Source organism: Prionailurus viverrinus, chromosome C1 (genome assembly GCF_022837055.1).
Source record: "Prionailurus viverrinus isolate Anna chromosome C1, UM_Priviv_1.0, whole genome shotgun sequence".
NCBI classification, from domain to species: domain Eukaryota; kingdom Metazoa; phylum Chordata; class Mammalia; order Carnivora; family Felidae; genus Prionailurus; species Prionailurus viverrinus.
This window is the reverse complement of record NC_062568.1, coordinates 172,842,586-172,856,811: the sequence shown is the minus strand read 5'-3', so window position 1 is coordinate 172,856,811 and position 14,226 is coordinate 172,842,586. Positions and strand designations below refer to the sequence as shown.

At 34.4% G+C, this 14,226-nt stretch overlaps 1 protein-coding gene across 3 annotated transcripts in view; it reads right to left on the bottom strand.

The window, feature by feature from the left end:
* NRDC (nardilysin convertase) overlaps positions 1–14,226 on the bottom strand; it is a 102,955-nt gene that overhangs the window by 33,724 nt on the left and 55,005 nt on the right. For all 3 annotated transcript variants that reach the window (XR_007154979.1, XM_047872189.1, XM_047872190.1), the window contains 4 exons: positions 9,317–9,390; positions 4,218–4,313; positions 2,873–2,995; positions 768–825 (listed from right to left, as the gene is read on the bottom strand). Coding sequence is in view for 2 of the 3 variants with exons in the window: in XM_047872189.1 (XP_047728145.1) it covers positions 768–825; positions 2,873–2,995; positions 4,218–4,313; positions 9,317–9,390 (351 nt within the window). In the remaining variant the exon portion in view is untranslated. The remainder of the gene's footprint in view (positions 1–767; positions 826–2,872; positions 2,996–4,217; positions 4,314–9,316; positions 9,391–14,226) is intronic.

The following is a 14,226-nucleotide window of genomic DNA, read 5'->3' as shown; positions in this document are numbered from 1 at the left end:
TTGGTTCAAATATATGAAACAGACTTTTTAGCTTGTATGGAAAGTCAATCATCACCTACAAGATTATTTATTTTATGGAGGAAAGCAATCCAAGTTCCAAACAACAGACTTAAAAATCAAACTTTCAGGGGCGCCTGGGTGGCTTAGTCAGTTAAGTGTCTGACTTTGGCTCAGGTCACGATCTCACGGCTAGTGAGTTCGAGCCCCACGTCAGGCTCTGTATTGATAGCTTAGAATCTGGAGCTTTGTTTGGATTCTGTGTCTCCCTCTCTCTCTGTCCCTTCCCTGCTTATGCTCTGTCTCTATCTCAAAAATAAATAAATACTAAAAACAAAAAAAAACAAAAAAAAAACTTTCAGAACAAAATTTGTTCTGAGGCAGGGTATACAAGTGTATATATAGGCTGCCTCTCGATATAATACTTGCTTTCAAAACACAGTGTCAAACACTCTACACAGTAACAGAAAAACTCTGAATAACTGTAAAAGGAGAAAGAGCCATAAAGTCTTCAGAATTATTACTTACTGTAAGATTGCAAGCTTATAAATTTTGAACTACAGACATTATGGAAACTTGGGCTCTCATCTTGGTTTCCCAATCAAAAAGCTATGTGATCTTGCTAAACCATTTTAGGTCTTAATCACCTGTTTAAAAAATAACACCCCTTCCCCAGGCAGGAGGGGTGGGGGGACCACCTCTAGGATTCATACAAGAAGATGCCTCTTTAATTCTTTAAAGCATATGGTTTATGAAAATTAATGTCTTACTTGTTTGGTATCTGAGAGAAGATTTCAGTCACCCACTTTTCCAAAGTATCCAGTGTTTCTTTGGGGAGGGCAGGTAGGAGACAGGTAAATACAATGTTGTTATTGAAGGAAGAAATGCAATTAGATTTAGGTATAAAATCTTTAGGTATAAAACAAAGGGATACTTTAATTTGGGCATTACTTGCCACTCCTTAACCAGTAATAAGTAGCAACAACAACAAAAACAATAGTTAAGAAAACCTTAAGACACATGATTTTATTAGACTCCTGTATTTCTAGCTGGTAAAGTTAGAAAATGTACACAAGTTTTTGTTTTGTTTTGTTTTATAAAAAAAAGGAAAGTTTTTGTTTATCACTAGGCTACTGTGGAGAGCCAAGAGTAAAAATATCTCCATCCTCCTACTCCATTCTAAAACTTAATTCTTCTAGGAAGGTTGCTCCCAATTAATCCACACTATACTGATCATTCTTTCTCAGGATTTCATTAGTACTGTCAACATTCCATTTATTTTACATTAATTTATACTTGCTGAGGTTTGAATCTGTAAGTCTTCCTCTTAGGTTGCATATAATATGATTTCTATCTTCTTTTGATTCCTGTATTTCATACAAAATTCTTTTTAAAAGCAGATCTTGGTACAAAAAGAAACCTTTTTCCTTTATCCCACTGACTCATTACTATTACCGAATAGTATTTGTACTTCCACCAGACACAAGTTTCACTAATTTTCAAGAGATGCCCCATTATGTAAAACACAAGATACAAATTAGACTAATCAAATTCTGAATTTATTCTATACTATATATATAGATATTCAACTCTTAAATGGTAAATGCTAAAGCTTAAAAAACAATTGAATTTAAATTGTATAAGGTTCTCTTATCAAATATCTATGGTTTATTTTAGAAATTTGCAACAAGCATTAATAAAGGAAACAATAACATAGTTGAAGAAAAATGCGTGTTTGTGACGCGCTTGGAAATAGGAATTAAAAACTGTAAATTAGGGGCGCCTGGGTGGCGCAGTCGGTTAAGCGTCCGACTTCAGCCAGGTCACGATCTCGCGGTCCGTGAGTTCGAGCCCCGCGTCAGGCTCTGGGCTGATGGCTCGGAGCCTGGAGCCTGTTTCCGATTCTGTGTCTCCCTCTCTCTCTGCCCCTCCCCCGTTCATGCTCTGTCTCTCTCTGTCCCAAAAATAAATAAACGTTGAAAAAAAAAAATTTAAAAAAAAAATTTAAAAAAAAAAAAAAAAACTGTAAATTATATACTGAATATGGAACTGCCTATTTTAACAAATGTTGTAAAAGGAATTTAGATACACGTCTGTAGTCTGAACAAAAGAATCTACCATTCTATAGCCATAGTTTTAGATTCAAATCAACGTTTAGTGGACTAATTTTGATCCTAAATGCAAAAATGTTTCATATTTAAGTGTCAGGTCAGCTTCAATTTCAATTTTGACAACGAAAGAACAAAATCTCATGAAAAGGAGAGTCATAGGGTGAGAAGATTACTTTTTCAAAATTAAATGTGCAAACTATAGTATATGTCAAAAAGAAGTTTGGCAACTTCCTGAAGTGTAAAGAAAACAAAAGAAAGCTACCATGATTTCTTTAACAATAAAAAGTTAACACAAATTGCTGAAGATAATGATAAAAGAAGGAAAAGAAGTACTGATCAGTATTTTACATTTTGCTATTATCACCATGATGGATTTCAATTAATCATGCCATTTTACTGGACCCTACATAAAGATGAAAAGACAGACACCTTGCTCTGTCAGAGTTTACAGAGGCAGAAACTAAATGTGACCTAAAAGACCAATTCATGGCCTATTAGAACATCAGTAAGCTCATAGACCAGCCTAGAGATAAGACCTATGTCTATAAAAGAAAAAAACATTTGCCTGAGAATCAGATGATTTTGTGATTGCTAAGCTGTGCCACTTGCTATGTGACTTTTCCAAACCCTGACTTCCTGTAGGTCATATTAAGGTCAAGCACTAAAATAATTAATAATACCCTGCAACACTAATCAAGGCAAACAAATCCTAAGAAAGCACTACTTCAACATAATTCTAAGCGCCATAAAAGACAATATACTACCTTTGGATTGAACCACTAAAGTCATGTAATGAGCAGAATAGTAACGCATCCAGAATTCTCTCAATCTAGCATGTGTATCAATATTATTCCTTTTTGGCTCATGTTTCAGTGTCTCAGCATTTCCTGTAAAAAAAAAGATGAAAAACATCACAGAAATAAGTAGTTTACTTTGAACCACACTAAAATTACAATATTTTAAATATGTTTACTTTGTCAAAAGCCTCTATACCAAAAATGCATGCTCTGCTACTGATACATAACTAATGAACCTAAGTGACTCAAGAATATAGAATCAATGCATAACAATAATATCAATATAGGACAAAAATTCAAAAGAAACAATTCTGAAGTGTATTTTAACACATAAGGAATTAATCTCCAATTGGCAATACCTTAACAACAGTAATTGTCTTCAGCTTCTTCTCTTAATCATTAGTCTAGCATCCAATTCAGGTTTTATCTCTGAATTATTTTAATAATATTCTACATAATCCTTAAAAATAAACCACATAAAGCAAGGCTGTCATATAAATTGCATATAACTGTACAAGATATACAGGGAAGCAGAACAGCCTTTGAATGAAGTACTATTTAGATCAACTCATCTCAGATTCTACCTTACAGTCAAAGCATTAATATAAGGCTATAATTGAATTCTAACACTAAGAAAAAGCCATTATAAAAAACATACCATTTAAACAGCTTACCATTTAAACAAAATTTGGTCACATTGCTGAATCTCTGTTGATAAAGGGAAATACCAGGTTGGGGTAGAGCACAGACTTTATAATCATATAAAAATAGAGGTTCAAATCTCACACCCAACACCGTGTGATTTAAGCAAATTAAATAACTTCCCTGAACTTGTTTCTTTATCTTTAAATGGATATGATAATGGGACCCAGCTCATAACAATGTTAACAATGATCAAATGAGGTAATTCATGTAGTGTTAGCAGAGTATCTGGCACTCAAAAAGCATTCACAAAACATTAAGTGCTATTCTTGATATACCTAATGTCAGAAAACCAAATACATGCATGCTCAACCACTTTCTATTTGAGAAGCTGCCTATCAATCCTAAAAGGTGCCCAGCTACTCTGCTTTCACAGTCTTCCATTCTTAATCAACTTTGCATATTCTCAATCTTCCTCAATTAGAAAATAATCTAATCCTGAAACCAAGATTGCACTGTATGTTAATTAAAATTTAAATTAAAAAAATAACACTTCTGCCAAAAGAAGAAGGAAAAGGAGGAGGAGGAGGTGGAGAAGAAGGGAGAGGAGAGGGAAGAGACGGAGGAGGGGGAGGGGAGAGAAAGAAGATGAAGGTATAAAGCATCTTACCCCAAAAAAATTTCCCCATAGGATGTCCAGGTCTAGCAAGGCTTCCAAACAACATTTCCTTTCTGTTTGCATCAGAAGGTCTTGCAAGTTGATATTCTGTCAGTTTTAAAGAAACACTTTTAATAAAATAAATTCAGTATTTGCTTTATTATTAGAAATTCAAGAAATGAACTGCACAGGACTGAAAGTAACGAAGTAACAAAAATTAATTTTATGAATTGTGTGTTATAAGACTGAAGTGGAGAACTCAATGACCCAGGTCAGGCTCTATGATTTAACACATTCTGTATCTTTAGGCAGTCAATACACCTTCCTAGAGGTTTTCCTTTATTTTCAAATGAAACAAGATAGTTAATGATCTGAAGGTTTCAATTCTAGGATGCTATGTCCAAGAATTCACTGATAAAGTGCTTTAATAAGATGTTAAAGCAAATTTCTCATTACCTGGGAACTCTGTCATACATACTGTTTAAATTTCCTCTAAAACCAGCTGTGTCATTAATAAAATATTAATTGTTCAGAACAATCACTTTGAAGTCAGAAATATCTTGTCTAGAATCCAATTCTGCCATTTACTACGCTGTACAACCTTGAGGATAGGATGTTACCTAACTTTCCTGATTCTATTTCTGCATCTATAAAATAGAGTTACTGGTACTTAGTTCATAGGCTTTTGATAAGAAATAAGACAAGATATATTCCTTCAACAATTACTCACTGAACATCTTCTATGAGGCAGGTAGTACTGAACCAGTTGCTAGAGGCAGAAATGTGAAAAAAAAAAAAAAAAAATGGACCCAGTCCCTGCCCTCAAAGAGTTTACATTCTAGTAGAGGAGATAAACAATAACTAAAACAAACAGATTCTAGACATAATGTCAGTGGTAGGTGCTAGAAGAAAAATAAAACCGTGTAAGAGAATGGAAAGTGACAACAGGCCATAAAAGGCCTAAGGTGGTGACAAGTGAGCAAAATCCAAATAAAGTGAGAATGATGTCATAAGAAGTTTTGGGGAAGTTTTCCAGGTATCGAAATTATAAATTCAAAGGCTTTAAGACAAGAAATATTTTAATGAATTCAAAGGCAGCAAAGAGGCCAGTGGAGTAGTTTAATAATCATAAGAGCTTAGGGTCAGTAGAAATTACAGTTTGCTATGGGTAAGTGCTAAAATGCATAGAGTAATTTAAATATATATAAGGGCTGTCACTTAACCTAATTTTGTCTTATTTGTGTGTGAATTTATTTTGGGTAAGGGGGAGGCTCAGGAAGGTTTTCCACAGAATGACTCAAGCTGAGTATTGAGGGACAAACTAGGGTCTTCTAGGAAATAGAACGGAAGGAGAAATGGGAGTGTGTAAAACATTTTAAGGAGAAAAAACTTAGAAGGAGGTTATGGCACCTCTGAAAAACAGACACAGTTTTTGAAAAAAATTGGGGAAATGACTGATTCTGGAACTTTGAGTTAATTACTTCACTTCTGTAAGCCTGCTTCATTACATGTCAAATAAGGACAATGGGGATAACAATCACAATAATGCACATAAGTAGCGCTCAAACTGTCAGCTATTATCATTTATCATAGGAGTAATGGCAAGGCATTGCAGATGTTTAATAAGGAGAGTGACATTATCAGATTTGGACTTCAGTAAGTTCATTCTGGTTGTGAAAGTAGAGAATGGGTGGTAGGAAAGCAAAAGTAGAGACAAGAAAACTGATTAGGGGCCATCACTGTAATATTCGCTGAAGAAGAGTAGAAAGTGGTGACAGTAGGGATAGGAAGAAACAAAAGTAAACATATTCAAAATACTTTAGTTATAAATCATAAAGTCTAAGTCAACAATGAGACAGCAATATATATATATATATACCTTCAACAAGTAAATAATAAAAAAAACTGTAAAAAAACTATGAAGATATGGCTATAACATGAGAAAAACAATTCCTAAGTGTGGCAGATTGAATAATAGTTCCCAAAGATGTGCACATCCTAGTCTCTAAAACCTGTGAATATGTTACCTTACATGGTAAAAGGAACTTGGTGGGTATAAATTAAATTAAGGATCCTGAGAAGGAGAGGTTATCCTGGATTATCTGGGTGGTCCCGATGTAATCATAAAGACCCTTATAAGAGAAAGGCAAGAGGATCAAAGTCAGAGAAAAGATCTAAGGACAGAAGCAGAGTTCAGAGAGGAGAGAAGATTCTACTCTGATGACTCTTAAGATAGAGAAAGGAGCCATAACCTAGGGATGTAGATGGTAACTAGAAAGTGGAAAGGATAGGAAACAGCTTCTCTCTTATGGCCTCCAAAAGGAATGCAGCCTTAATGAAATAATTTAGACTTCTGACCTCCAAACATTTAAGAAAACAAATTTGTGTTATTTTGAGACACCAAGTTTCTGGTCATTTGTTTCAGTAGCAAAAGGAAGCTAACAGACATGTAAACATATCCACAAAAAATTATCTATCCACAACAACTGATAAAAATAGAGTATAAATATCTGAACACTTAGAGAACACATTCTGCTACTTGGTTAGATTAAAAAGGTTTTGGACATATCCTCAGTCTCAATCACTAAGACATATTCTGTAGGAAATTACACATATTTATGTGAGAGCATGAACTATCACTAAAATAAAAAGCTAATCATTAAGAACATTTTTTTTCCTCTACAATCTTCTTTTAGGAATAAGCTAATCCCATTTTAAAACCTACCCTATAGACACTGACATGAGTTTGTTACCAAATGTATTCAAGAAAACTGTAAAACACTAAACACACCTATCTGCAATGGGTAAATAAATGCTTATAAATATAAGTGTATAACCACTCCTTTGAAAGATTAGGCCCAAAACAGATTGCCAATGCAGGGCACAGTGATAAGAGTAATGAAGTTAGATCTACATAATAAATTAAAAACCCAGGAAAGAATCTTTTTTATAAGCAGGTAGAGAGGAATTTTTTTAAAAAAGTAAAATGAGAAGAGGAATCTGCCAGGAAAGTTGAATCTCCCTTCAACTCCTCTTACATGGAATGGGCCATCCAAGCAAGCAGGCAACTGAAAACATGCAAATGAGTTAAGAATGATAGAAGAAAGACTATCACAGCTGAATAGAAGAAAACAAAACCAGATTATTGAGCTTTCAAAACTCGTTAATGAATACTAAAGTTATTACACCAGTTACAACTTAACAGCAACCTCATCTCCCTGATCTCAAGTAAACCCTTCACACTTAGAAGGTTAAGTGACTAATGACATATATCTAGCTATCTGTATCAGGTCACAAATTGAACTAGGTCTCCTATCATCAAAACAAATAAATGAACAAAACAAAAACAAAAAAACAAAGCCTTTACCTTAAGTTCATTTTAAACCAAAACTACTTAGTACATGTGTATGTATGTACATATATCACATGTATATGTCCATATATATATATTTCTGCATATTTCAAAATAAAATATATTCTAACTTAAACTTATAAAAACCAAATTAAAGATTGTGTAAACACCAACACCTCAACCCAATCTAGAAACTGTATGAAGAAAAATACTTCAAAGTACTTAAGACAGAAGGTGCTTTCTTCAAAAGTAAGAAAGACTTTCAGAGTTTTCCTTGGTTATTTTGGTTTATCAACCACTCAACAAATACTTAATCTGGGCTATGATAAAAGAGATAGTGTGGTAGGCAAATAACAAAAGTGAAGAAAATAAATCCTTGATTGTAAGGAGCTACAAGAGCTAAGAGGAATACAATTCCGTCCCACCCTCTTTTACAAATAAGTTGAGGGCCACAGTCAGTTAAATTTCTATAAGTAAAACAAAAATCTGCTGACGTCCAGGCAGACGGCTCTTTCTATCCATCTACAGTTTACTCCTCTTAATGAATGCAGTAAGTCATTATTACAACCCAACAATGAATTAAGACAAAGAAGAGAAACAAGAACAGAAATCTGCCTCTTAGGCTGTGGCAAGCCAAGCCTAACCTATATGAACCGAAAGTCCCCTCAAGTCTAGTATTATTTGTTTTCAATGCTAAAATAAGGCAAGCAGGGCCATTCTATGGTGGTGCTATTTACCAGTATTCTGTAATTAACGGTATTTATAGCATGGCTCTGTAATGAAGCCTCACCCTATATAAGTACAGTTTTTCCTTATGGTCTTCATTCTTTAAATCCTAAAGACAAGAAAAACTGTTAAAAAAATTAAATGCATTTCCTATTCAGGGATTTAGTTTCTTTATTCATAAATATATCACAACTGTTTTCAGAACTACCAAAATTCAAGCCATAGACCTAACAAAAGATAAACCATTTATTTATTTGTTTATTTTGAAGGGGGGAGGGGCAGAGGAAAAGGGGAAGAGAAACTCTTAAGCAGACTCCATACCCAGTGCAGAGCCCGACATGGGGCTCAATCTCACGACCGTGAGATCATGACATGAGCTGAAATCAGGAGTCAGAAGCTTAATAGACTAAGCCACACAGGCACCCCCCAGTATAAGCTATTTAAGTATCAGACTGTTACTTAAAGCTTCAGAGAAAATGTCTCTTAATTCAGAAAGAGTTATGTTAACTTTTAAAGTTTTAACACCTGGTATTAACTTTAAGAATTAGGCTACCGTCCTGGGGCACCTGGGTGGCTCAGTTGGCTGGGCGTCTGACTTCTGCAAGGTCATGATCTCGCTGCAAGTGGGTTCAACCCAGCATCGGGCTCTGTGCTGACTGCTCTAAGCCTGGAGCCTGCTTCAGATTCTGTGTCTCCCTCTCTCTCTCTGCCCCTCCCCTTGTCACGCTCTCTCCCTCTCTCAAAAATAAATAAATATTTTAAAAAAAAAAAAAAAGAATTAAGCTACTGTCCTGTAAAAGATTAGTCACTATGGTAAAATGCTCAAAAACTAGACTGAAAAACAATAATCTATCATTATTTTATTTCAAATCTACAATGAATTACATTTTAATGGTTCAAGAATATGACACATTTATTTTAATTTTGCCCTTTATGATAAAAGGATAAAATGGTCCAGTGATAATAATGATAAATGTGCTAAATAACTACTCAATGCAAGAAATAGTCGTAAGATATAAAGCACTTCTCTTACCACTATCAACAGCTTCAACTTCACGGTCAATTGCATCTCTGATCATTAGTGGATGGATGAAAAACTGAGCCCATCTGAAAAACAAAACACAAAAAAACCCTAGCATTTGTTTTTGTTCATAAAAATCTTTTCATCTGTTCATCTGTTTTTTTAAGAAATTTACTAAGTTGGAAATTTAGTTCATAATCATGATATGTAAAATCTAAGTAATATTCTGCGTTTCTGTATTTTAAAGTCTACAAACTACCTTTTTTTCATTATGATCTATAATACCCATACAGAAAAGTTCATAAAACATGGACATAAAGACTAATGCATAGGGGCACCTGGGTGGCTCAGTCGGTTAAGCATTGGACTTTGGCTCACATCATGATCTCATGGTTCATGAGTTCCATCAAGAGTTCCAGCCCTGCTTCAGGGGACTTTGAGCCCTGCCTCAGGTGAGCTTGAGTCCTGCTTCAGGTGAGCATGAGCCCTGCTTCCCCACCCCACCCTACTCTCTCTCCCTCTCTGCCCCTCATGGGATTCTCTCTCTCTCCCTCTCACTCCATTGCACCCTCTCTCTCTCAAAAAAAAAAACAAAACAAAACAAAACAAAATAATGCATAACTACAAGGTAAAAGTCTGAGCGGCTACCACCCAGGTCAAGAAACCGACCCAGGCCAAGAAACACTGTCAGAACTCTAAAAGCACCCGGCACCTATATCCTAAATGTTATGATAATCACTCCTCTGCTTTATAGTTTGTACATATAAGTACATATATGTACTTCTAGACCAGTGTTTCCTGACCTTTCTTTTTCCCATTATCAACCCTAAGGAGCCTTTTCAGATTTTCTCCTAATCACTCTCTTTGAACTTTTAATATCACAGATACACTGTTTATCTGTATGTATATCTGTGATTTCAACATTTATTTATTTTTGGGACAGAGAGAGACAGAGCATGAACGGGGGAGGGGCAGAGAGAGGGAGACACAGAATCGGAAACAGGCTCCAGGCTCTGAGCCATCAGCCCAGAGCCCGACGCGGGGCTCGAACTCACGGGCCGCGAGATCGTGACCTGGCTGAAGTCGGACGCTTAACCGACTGCGCCACCCAGGCGCCCCTATCTGTGATTTCATATAAGGTATATAAAGCCTACTCTTATTCAATGCAGGGTTACAAGTGATTAACTTTTTTAAGTTAAAAGTTAAAATTTTAAAGTCTACCAAATATTTTACTTTGCTTTATAATTGTATTTGCTTTTTAATGTAATTTAAATTGTGATGCATCAAATTACATGTGTATCCATTTATTAATAATAGCAATGCAAATAAATTTTAATTAACATCTATTTTTCCAGCAAAAAAAAAGCAATTGAAAAAATTAATTTCCTACAATTTTTAGTAAACTTTTCACTGTTGCTTGATCCAAAAAGAAACTTCTAGCTTAACTGGCTACTAGATATTAAGACAATCAAAATTTTCCTTTCAGTACTTGGCATAACTAACGGGTTAAATAACTTGTTCAATTAAATAAAGTAGAATATTTTTATTTAATTCCAAAGTCATATACAAAAGCACAGAGTATCAATACCCACAAAGCAGGTAATGAAACCAACTGGTACTTGCAATGCAGATCACCTCTAGTGATGACTCCAAGATCAAGCAATCATTTCAAAGTTCTCCAATCATCTATGCACCAGTTTTGTAGCACTGACAGTGAATGTGCTTTGTATTATCTTCTATGAATTCTTATCACTGTAAATGGTGCTCACGTGATACTCAAGTAAATTAAAAACAGAAATTAAATTCTAAGTAAAGATTTTGCCAACTAGGGTTAAGCTTTGAAGGGCCACAAACCATTATAATATTGAACATTTTTTCATCTAGAAAGAACCAATTTTTGCCACCAATGGGAACAATATGCTCCCTGCTGAGAATGTGTGTTCTAAACAATCCAGTTTTATTTTTTATTTTCTATAAATGGAAATATATTTTATGTATTTTTTATGTCTGACTTATTTACCTATTTATTTTAATAGTCATCCACAATGGTACATTTGGCTATGGTTCATTTATTTTCACTGCTGTAGAATATTCCACTGCATGAAGTTACTCATCCAAGCTACTGCAAATGGTCATTTGGGCTGATTACAGGTTTAGACCATTACAATCAATGCTACCATAAATTCTTACAAGTGTGTAATATGCACATTTGCACAAGTTTGTCTAGGTATAAATCTAGGAAAAAACTCCTAGGTAATAGTATATGCAAGCATATGTTCAACATCACTAGCTAAAACCAAAATTTTTATCAGCAGTTCCAATTCCTCCATTCCTCCAAAACCTCACCCTCACCTGGTATACTTAAACTTTAAAATTTACTACAACTTTCAAGAGTACAGTTAAATCTCATACTGGCTTTAATTTACATTTTCCTGACTCCTAATGAGATTGATTACCATTTCATACATTTATTAATCATTTGAATTTTTTCTTTGGTAAAATACTTAAGGCTTTTTTCTACTATGTTGTATTTTTTCTTGATTCTAATATATATTCATTTCATATAATATTTAATTATGTTACATACAATTATACATATAATCTAATAATTAAAAATTAATGACAGTTACTTTTAACTTTTTTAAAATTAAAGAATTATTTATTTGGCGGGGAGTGGGGGCAGAGACAGAGAGAGGGAGAGAGAATTCCAAGCAGGGTCCGTGCTGTCAGCACAGAGCTCCATGAGGGACGCTTCAACTCACAAACCATGAGATCATGACTTGAGCCAAAATCAAAGAGTTAGACGCTTAACCCACTGAGCCACCAAGGCGCCCCAACAGTTATTTTAAACATAAGTCCTTGGTTATGTGTGTTGTAAATATATTCTTCTACTTTATACTTGTTTTTCCCACACTCCTTATGGTATCTTTTGATGAACATAATGTAGTATCATTTTTCTTTATTTTTTGTGCTTTTTGTATCTTGTTGATAATTCTTACTGGGGCTAAAGTTATACTCATCTCTAAAACTTTTAGTTGTACTTTTTACTTTTTGGTCTATAATCCACCTGGAATTGACTTTTTGTGTATGTTGAGAAGAAGTCAAGTTTATAGAAGCCCAATTATCTTGGAATCATTTCTTTAAAAAGTTCTTTAATCACTGCTACACAGTGCCCCTATCAAAAAGCAAGTGTCTACATATGTGTTGGTCTATTTCTAGGATTTCTGCTCTGTTCCATTAGTCTCTATGGCCTTCTAATACCATAATATCATAATTACAAAACAAATCTTATTTATCTAGTAAGTCCTGCTATCCTGTTATTTTTCCTATGCAAAAATAATTAGCCCTCTGCCTTTCCTTATAAATTTTAGACTTAGTTTTTTTTATTTAAAACTACATAAATCTTCTGAGATCTTGGTTGCAATATCGCTGAATCAATACATTAACTAAAGAAAACAGGTATCCTTAAAAATAAATTAAGCTTCAAATCCATGAATAGTACTTTTCTCAAATTACTTAGCTCTTCCTTAAAATCTCACAATAAGGTTTTAATATATTCCCCAAAAAGAGTCTTTATACCTAATTTTTGGAATAATTTCTAAGTGTTTATTTTTTATAACTTTAAAGGTATTTTAACTATCACTGCTATGGAGAAATGCTACTGACTTTTATATATTAAACATTATCAATTTTATCATTTTTATTTTATGTATCAAGCCACAGTAATAAATTATGTTAAATAGAAGTGATCACAATCTGCATCTCCTTCTTATATCTGATCGCAACTTGAAAGCTTTCCAGGTTTTACCATTAAATATAAGGCTTGGTTTAAAATATCAAATATCATCTTGAGAAAGTTGACTTACACTCTGTTAGCTAAGAACATCTTGATGACCAGATACTGAATTTCACCACATATTTTCTACATACATTTTTCCCTTCAATCTGACAATGTGATGAACTGCATTAATTGATTTTCTCATGTTAACCCTACCTCGTAATTTTCAACCCAACTCAGTACTACTGTATCTTTATTGCTATTTGTATGTGAGTATGGTCTACAGTTCTTTTTATATTATACTTTCTTATATCAAGAGGTCATACTACCTTCATAAATGAGGGAGGAATTATTTATTCCTTCAATTTTTTGTAGACCTCTAAACCTAAAAGTTGATTTTTGAGATTTTTGATTACACATTCATTTCTTTGTTATAAGATTATTCAAACTTAAAAAAAAATTTTTTTAATGTTTATTTTTGAGAGAAAGAGACAGTTTAAGTGGGGGAGGGGCAGAGAGAGACGAAGACACAGAATCCAAAGCAGGCTCCAGGCTCTGACCTGTCAGCCCAGAGCCCAACACAGGGTTTGAACCCACGAGCTGTGAGATCATGACCTGGGCCAAAGTTGGACACTTAACTTACTGAGCCACCCAGGCTCCCCAGATTATTCAAACTTTTTAATTATAATTTCTCTTGTGTGGGTTTTATAAATTATATTTCTAAGAATTACACACTTCTCTTTTTTTTTTTTCACTTACTGGCATAAGTATTCAAAATATCTTACTATATTTTCAATATCTGAAAAATCGTTAAGTCATATTCATTTTCATTCCTGACATCTGCAAGTTACTTTTTCTTCCCCTTGGCCAGTCTCGTGAAAGGCTTATCTATTTCATCAGTTTTTTCAAGAACCCACATCTAACTTTCTTGAAACTCTGAGAAATAATTCACATACTGCAAAATTCCCCCTTTTAAAGTGCACAACTGGGGCACCTGGGTGGCTCAGTCGGTTAAGCATCTGACTTCAGCTCAGGTCATGACCTCACGGTTCAGGAGTTCAAGCCCCACGTCAGCTCTGTGCTGACAGCTTAGAGCCTGGAACCTGCTTCAGATTCTGTGTTTCCCTCTCTCTCTCTGCCCCTC